This window comes from Scyliorhinus canicula, chromosome 5, assembly GCF_902713615.1.
Source record: "Scyliorhinus canicula chromosome 5, sScyCan1.1, whole genome shotgun sequence".
NCBI lineage: Eukaryota > Metazoa > Chordata > Chondrichthyes > Carcharhiniformes > Scyliorhinidae > Scyliorhinus > Scyliorhinus canicula.
Genome location: NC_052150.1, coordinates 169,316,270 through 169,324,580, shown reverse-complemented (window position 1 = coordinate 169,324,580; position 8,311 = coordinate 169,316,270). Strand labels below are relative to the sequence as shown.

At 55.2% G+C, this 8,311-nt stretch overlaps 1 protein-coding gene across 1 annotated transcript in view; it reads right to left on the bottom strand.

The window, feature by feature from the left end:
- LOC119966421 (zinc transporter ZIP12-like) overlaps nt 1-8,311 on the bottom strand; it is a 152,785-nt gene that overhangs the window by 86,118 nt on the left and 58,356 nt on the right. The window contains exon 9 of the mRNA XM_038798047.1: nt 4,376-4,477. Coding sequence (XP_038653975.1) covers nt 4,376-4,477 — 102 coding nt within the window. The remainder of the gene's footprint in view (nt 1-4,375; nt 4,478-8,311) is intronic.

Genomic DNA, 8,311 nt, shown 5'->3' with positions numbered 1-8,311 from the left:
TAATGGAGCAGGAGATAAAAGATGTGATTGGGAGGATGCAGTCGGGGAAGGTGGCAGGGCCAGCTGGGTTTCCGGTGGAATATTATAAAAAATTCAAAAATAAGCTGCTATCGCTGATGGTAGGGATGTTTGAGGAGGCGATAGGGATGGGGTGTTACCACAAACTTTGGTGCGATTTCCCTGATAAGGATCCAACGGGGTGTGGGTCATTTAGGCCCATATCACTTTTAAATGTGGACGCAAAGATATTGGCGAATGTACTGGCAGGTAGGCTGGAGGAGTGCCTCCCGAAGGTGATAGGTACCCTGAAGATCAGACGGGGTTCGTGAGAGGGAGGCAGCTCTTTTCGAACATTAGGAGAATATTGAACGTGGTTATGGTACCGGCGGAGGGGAAGGAAACACAGGTGTCCGTGGCATTGGACGCCGTGAAAGCGTTTGACCGGGTAGCATGGTGGTACCTGATGGCAGTTCCAGAGCGATTTGGAATTGGACCCAGATTTGTGGACTGGGTAAAGCTATTATATAAGGAGCCGACGGCCAGCGTCCGCACAAATTGCATCAGCTCAGAATATTTTCCTCTCCTCCATGGGACTAGGCAGGGACGTCCTGGGTAGGATTCTCCCAGCCCTGGGCCAGGCCGGAGAATCCCTGCGAACGGGTCATGCCGCCCCATGCCGGCACTCGATTCACCGCAGAGCGGAGAATCGGCACCATTGGTGCCGGCGTGGTTGACATGGTGCAGGTCGCGGGCGGCTCTACGAGGCCGGCCCGCCGATTCTCCGGCCTGGATGGCCGTAAGAAAAGAGCCAAGTCCTGCCGGCGCCGTTCCAACTTGCTCTGAGCCGGCGGGACCTCGGCGTTAAAGGGTCGGGTGGCAGCCTGTGGGGGGGGGGGGGGCTCTAATGTGGCCTGGCCCGCGATCGGGGCCCACCCATCGGCGGGCCGGCCTTTGGGGCTGGGGGCCTCCTTTCCTGCGTGCCAGCGCATGTAGTCCTGCGCCATGTTGCATCGGGTCTGACGCGTTGAAGGAGGCCACTGCGCATGTCCTCGTTGACGCCGGCACAACTGCGCCAGCGCGGATCCGGTGGTGCACAGTTCGTGCCGGGATCGGCAATGGAGTGGCATGATCCGCTCCAGCGTCATGCTGGCCCCCTGTTGGGGCCAGAATTAGTCATGGGAGCGGCCTGTTCATGCTATCGTAAAATGCGACGGCATTTATGACGGCGTGGGCACTCTGTCGCGGGATTGGAGAAACCCGCCCCTATGTCCCCCCTGCTTTTTGAACTCGCAATTGAGCCATTGGCCATCGCATTAAGATGTTTGGGGGTGTGGAAAGGAATAGTGTGGGGGGGGGGGGGGGGGGGGGGGGGGGGGGGGGAGATAGAGCATAGGGTGTCCTTATATACCGATGGCTTGTTATTATACATGTCGGAACCAAGTGTGTCAATAGTGGGAATACTGGAGCTGCTTCGGGTGTTTGGGTCTTCCTCAGGGTACAAATTAAATCTAAAGAGTGACTATTTTGTGGTGTCTCGTTCAGGGGGGGGGGGGGGGGGGGGGGGGGGGGGGGGGGGGGGGGGGGGGCTTCCATTCCATAGGCAGGGACTCACTTTAGATATATGGGATGCAGGTTGCCCAAGATTGGGGGAGGCTCCGTAGGTACAACATTACTAGTTTGGTGGGGAGGGTGAAAGTTGATTTGGCACGGTGGGATGGTCTCCCTCTGTAATTGGCAGGTCAGGTACGGGCGTTTAAAATAAATGTGCTGCCGCGATTCCTGTTTATTTTACAATGCCTGCCGATTTTCCTGCCAAAGGCATTTTTTAGAGAGATTGAAGAGATGATTACCTCGTTCATATGGGGAGGGAAGGTGGCCAGAATTAAAAATGTGCAACTACAGAGGAAAAGGCAGGCAGGGGGTTTGGGTCTTCCGAACCTGATGTATTATTACTGGGCGGCGAATGTGGAGAAGGTACGGAGCTGGGTCAGAGAGGTTGACTCCCAATGGGTCGGAATGGAGGAGAGTTTGGGTAGGGGGTCGGGATTGAAGGCGCTAGCGACAGCGCCGCTCCCGATCGCTCCGGGGAGATACTCAGGGAGTCCGGTAGTCATAGCTTCGCTGAGAATTTGGAGGCAGTTTCGACAGCAATTCGGGTTGGGGGCTGGGTCAAGGGAAATGCCGATTCGGAGGAACCATAGATTTGAGCCAGGGAGGTGGGATGGAAATTTTCAGAGATGGGAGGAGAAAGGAATTTATCTCTTGGGGGTCGTTTTGCGAGATTGAAGGAGCTGGGATCGAAGTATGAGATGGAGCAGGAGGAAATATTTAGATACATGCAGGTTCGAGACGTTGCCTGAAAGGAGATACAGGGCTTCCCAGTAGAGCCGGCTTCCACATTGCTGGAGGAAGTGCTGACGACAGGGGGACTGGAGAAGCGGGTAGTATCGGCAGGTTATGGGGCTATTTTGGAGGAGGAGAAGGCTCCGCTAGAAGGGATCAAGGCAAAGTGGGAGGAAGATTTGGGAGAGGGTATGAAGGAGGGGTTCTGGTGTGAGGTGCTCCAGAGGATGAACGCCTCCACCTCATGTGCGAGGTTGGGGCTGATACAGCTGAAGGTGGTGTATAGAGCGCACCTTACAAGGGCGAGGATGAGCTGGCCCTATGAGGGAGTAGAAGGTGTGTGTGAACGTTGCGGGGGAGGCCCCATAAACCACGTTCATATGTTTTGGTCCTGTCCATAGCTAGAGGATTACTGGAAGGAGTTTTAGGGTAATCTCTAAAGTGGTTCACGTGAAACTGGACCCGGGCCCCCGGGAGGCCATATTCGGGGTGTCGGACCAGCTGGGGTTGAAAACGGGTGCGGAGGCAGGGTGTTGTAGCCTTTGCCTCATTGATCGCCCAAAGGCAGATCCTGTTGGGGTGGAGATCAACCTCTCCACCCTGTGCCCTGGCGTGGCAGGGGGACCTGCTGGAAATCTTAATGCTTGGAAAGGTCAAATTTGAACTGAGGGGAAGGCTGGAGGGTTCTACAATTCATGGGCGTTATTCATTATGCACTTTTGAGAATTGGATCACATTGAACATTAAGGGGGTTGGGGGCTGGGAGGGTTGGGTGGAGGGGGACTGTATGTGTTAATAGTGACTATGGGTGATTCCTGATTCCTTTTTGTCATTTGTTTATGTTAACATGTGGGCCAATGTCTGGGATTTGGTGGGAGGATGGGATCGTTGTTATTGATATGAGGATTGACATTACATTCATTACTGATTATTGTTTATTGTTGGGTGTAAATTTGGGACAAAATGTGAAAAGGGAGGAGAATAGATTTCAAACAAGACAATTCTGCTTGACAAACCTCAGGATTCTTTGAAGATAATAAACATAGTAGATGGGGGAATTGCAATGGACTCAGTGTACATGGACTTCATAAAACGCATTTGGCATTGTATCACCTGGGACTCTGTTAGAGAAAACTGAGGGTGGAATTAGGGGGAAGATAGCAAACTTGGTTAAAAACTATTTGTCTGTCTTTCTGTGATTTCTTTCTTGCCAGCTTGCAAAATGCTGAAATTCCCTCCCAAACAGCATAATGGGTGTACCTACACCTCGGGGACTGCAGCAGTTCAAGGAGGCAGCTCATCACCACCTTCTCAAGGGTAATTAGGGATAGGCAATAAAAGTGACGCCCAAATCCTGTTAAACTCAATTTCTTTTAATTCTCCATTTCAGAATTAAAAGGTACTAACAAAGTATGCTGATTGGGGTACATGGAGCGGAGTTAGAGAAAGTCTTGTGTGGAGCAAAAATGCTGGCGTGGCCTTGTTGGGCCGACTGACCGGATGCTGTGCTATAAGCACTGTGGGCTGGATTCTTCCATCCCACCCGCCACAAGAACGCCACGGGCGAGACACCAACAATGGAGAAATCCATTGACCTCGGGCAGGACTTTCTGATCGCCGGGCAGAGGCGGCCGGAGAATCCTGCCTATGATTTTATGTAATGGAAGTTGATACTGCACTTTTAAGTTGTGAAGATTTATGTCACGTCTCTTTTTAACCCCATGATAATGCAGCACGGTAGCACAGTGGGTAGCACTGTTGCTTCATAGCACCAGGGTCCCAGGTTCGATTCCCCCCTGGGTCACTCTCTGTGTGGAGTCTGCACGTTCTCCCTATGTCTGCGTGAGTTTCCTCCGGGTGCTCCGGTTTCCTCCCACAAACCCTGAAAGACGTGCTGTTCGGTAATTTGGATATTCTGAATTCTCCCTCTGTGTAACCAAACAGGTGCCGGAATGTGGCGACGAGGGGCTTTTCACAGTAACTTCATTTCAGTGTTAGTACTTGTGACAATAAAGATTATGATTTGTCTTACCAGTTGCGTAGTGGAAATAGATTTGCCTCCTTCTGATTGGACATTTAAGTTGGATTCCATTGGAAGTTCGTGCGAATGTGCCAAGTGTCCATTTGCAAATGGCTGATTTTGGAAGGAAAACAAAAATTCTGTGAGGTTAATATAAACTCCACCATGACTTACAACATCTGCATCTCATTAAACCTATTGAGGCAATCGAGAACAAGGGGAATTATTTTCACTTTGCTCCTGCCCTGCTGGTACTCAGAACTGGGGGCAAAGGTGAAACTAAAACCAAACAGCAACTGACAGCATTGACTGACCCCTGCATTGATACCTATTCCTGACTTTCAGCCAAAGGTCCCCATGTGGAACCGATGGGAGCTTCAGACATGAATGCAAATGGGGGTAAATGAGACTAGCTTAGATTCCAATGCTATTTTTGTTTTTGTCGCCTGATATCCAGCAGTGACTGCTCTCATCCAGTAACCTTCACTATTTTACTTCTGTCTGTATAGTGAGACAGACTTGAAGGGCCTGGTGGACTACTGCTGCTTCTATTTCTTGCTCTTGTGTTCTCTCTTCCCAAAGCTGTGTGCTGCTCATCTATTACCCTGTTACTGCAGGTCCACCACAGTGGCACAGTTGGTTAGGTGGCACGGTGGCACAGTGGTTAGCACGGCTGCCTCACAGCGCCAGGGACCTGGGTTCAGTTCGTCCCGGGGTGAACGTCTGTGGAGTTTGCACTGCACTTCCTCCCCGTATCTGCATGGGTTTCCTCCTGGTGCTCTGGTTTCCTCCCACAGTTCAAAGAAGTACAGGTTAGGTGGATTGGCCATGCTAAAACTGCCCCCGAGTGTCCAGAGGTGTATTATACTTGGCTTTCTACATGGAAAATCCGATTTAGATGGGGTTTCGGGGATATGGGGCGCGATTCTTCGATGCCGAGCCGCATCGGGAAAGTCCCGATCGCGACCTATTCTGGCTCCGGGAATGGGCTAGCATCGGGGCCGTGCGAAACACGGGGGGGGGGGGGGTGCCGTCGGAAGCGCGCGATGCCAAAATGACACCGCTCCGCATCGTAAAAGGCACAATCTACGATAACAAAGGAGGGGGGGAAATATCGGAGCCACGGAAGGCCGCCCCGAGGAGGACCTCGAGACCCTCCTCGATGAGGTGGAGCAGCGCAGGGGCATCCTCTGCCCAAGACGAGGGCATCGCCACCCTTCCAGCGATGTGCGACGGGCCTGGCGTGAGGTGGGCACGGCAGTCAGTGCTGTGGGGCAGACCCCTCGGTCCGGAGAGCAATGCCGTAAGAAGCTCCACGACCTCGCCAGGGCTGCCAGGGTGAGTGCCACGAGGGTGCCCCCGGGTCACAAGCATCCCCCCACCCGCCCCCCCATGTCCCTCATCAACCCCCCCCCCCCGCGGGCACGAGGGGGAGCGGGGTGGGGGACGAGAGTGAGTGGAGGGTGGTTAACAAAGTTGTCACAGACCCACATGGGCGCTGCGACCCCCTGGAGAGATGCCATGGTGTAGCTGCAACTTTGTCCCCAACCTGCGCCAATATCTGAACGCCCTGATGATACCTGCCGAATTGTGATGGTCTATCTATGCCACCCCCTCAACAGGACAAAATTGCTCACAACAGCCAGGAGCGCAACAGAACCAGAGGGGGTTCACCCGTTATGTACCCCCTGACAGTGTTCGAGCAGAGGGCACTGGACCTTGCTGGGGGATCTGCCACCCGGGAGGTCGCACAATGCGAGGTTGGAGGTGCAGAACCAAGTGAGACAGCCCTGCATGAAACACCCTACGCCCGGCCGAACGTGTCTAACTAACCCCGTATTATTCTGTTCCCTAGGGCCAGCTGACGAACGACCAGGGCCGTCTGGTGCCACACAAAGGCGTCCATCCCCGACAACCACCGCACCCAGGGCCGCACGCTAGAGGGTGGCAGGAGGTCAGCCAGGAGTGCCATCCTCCAAATCCGGGACTCTCGAGCAGGACGTACAGAGGACGGACAGTGACGACTTTCATGGCTGTGTGTTGCCCGAAGGTCGGGCCGTGAGACAGGACAAGGTCAGTGGACCCAGACGCACAGAGGACAGCAACGCAGTCAACGGACTCACCTGAGGGAGAACCAGACATGGGTTGCGTGCGCCCTGCGCTGGGATATGACTGGGACCAGGACACTCCTGATTTTTTGACAGACGAGGACCTAGAGCTTGCGGCACTGCTGTCTCCCACACCATCCACCATCCCAGAGACACTCACCTCGGTTGGCCAATTAAGTGATGAGGCTCCTGGGTCACGGTCTGGTGTGCACCACACAGCTGAGCTGGTACAGCAGGTGGAGGTCGGAGCATCCGAGGGGCTGGACGGTCGGAGGGCAGCCCAGGCCCAGCATCCAGCTGGTGCCCAGACGTTTCCCGGGTTCCAGGATTTACTCGACCCACCTGGACAGCCGATGCATTTGGAAACCCAGGGACACAATGATGGGATAAGGGCCATCTTCCAGCAGCTGCAGACGCAGTTAGAGGAGTCAGACCGCGTCCAGGAGCAGGGAGTGGTGCCGCTCATGGCAGCCACCCAGGCCGACACCGTACGGGTGTCGTCTGCGGTCGAGGCAATGGGTGAAACGGTATCGGCCATGGGTCAGGTTCTGCAAGGCGTTGGGCTTCACGTGCATGTGTCATTCATGGCCCTGGAGAGGGCTGCCCTCTCACAGGCAGCATTGCGCCAGAGCCAACGTGACATCGGGCCCTGGCCGAGTCTCACCAGGGCCATGGCACAGTCCCAGTAGTCAGTCGTGGAGACCGCCTGACGCACGTGCTGGATGGCGTCGCGCAGTCACAGGATGAGGTCGCACAGACCCTGGCGGGAATGTCTCACTCCATGGACTCCGTCTCTGCTAACGCTCGGACCCTGGTCGATACGGTTGCAGGCCTCCAGGACTGGCAGCGCCAGGTGTCGGTGGGGCGACGGGGCACCTCCCCGCTTGCACCTCCGTCCCACAGTGAGGCCCGGGGGCCACCGGGCTCCCCAAGGGAGGAGGAGGTTCTGAGGGCCGTCCCTGAACACTCGGCCTCCCCCCGTCCCATCCCTGGTGCAGCAGATGGACAGCGGGCAGAACAGGGTGGCACCACGTCATCCGAAACGCCTGCAGAGCAGCCTGGCCCATCAAGGCCGGGTCGCCCAGGAAACGAGTGCCGACGGGGTGACATGTTGCGGGGCGTGATTCGCAGCAGTCCGCCTCAACTCCTGCTGTACCATCTGGGGATTCACTTAGACGTAGTGGTAGGGCCCGTAAGACAATGAAGAGGGACACATAGTAAGTTGGCACGGGTGAAGGGCACATTTTAGTTGTAGGGGCTAGGGCATCTGTACATAATATTCACCATTAAACTCACTGTTGCACCTAACTTGTAAGACTGTGTGATTTTTCCGTTGCCACGGAGATCATGATGGTGACCGAGTGTCGCTGGGGTTGACGAGCGGTGAAACTTCGGTGCTGGGTGTGCAGTCCCTTCCCCCCCCCACCCCCTCGCACAGCTACCCCACGCGGGCACATGATGGAGTGTCCCTGACGAACTCAGCGACCACCGAGATGGATGGTTCAGCTCTTGCCATGAGTCAGACATTGTCTAACGATTCTGAGCTCACAGCTCATCGCAGATCGGGCTGTCGTCGTTCAACATGACACTGATCACACCCGCTGACACAGCCATCAATGTCGTGCCATACCGCAGTTTTGCCGCAGTGGTAAGGGTGATCTCGAAGTGCAGCAGTGTACACGGAGTAGGTGTGCATGTGTGCGGGGGGGGGGGGGGGGGGGAGTCGTGTGCTGTCCGTCTGCATGACTGCCGATGCAGATATTAGTGGTAGTGTTCAGCGGTGTCGTCGCACGTGGCGCGTGAATCTTGCAGCCACCAACGCGTCGCATGCCCGCTGTCC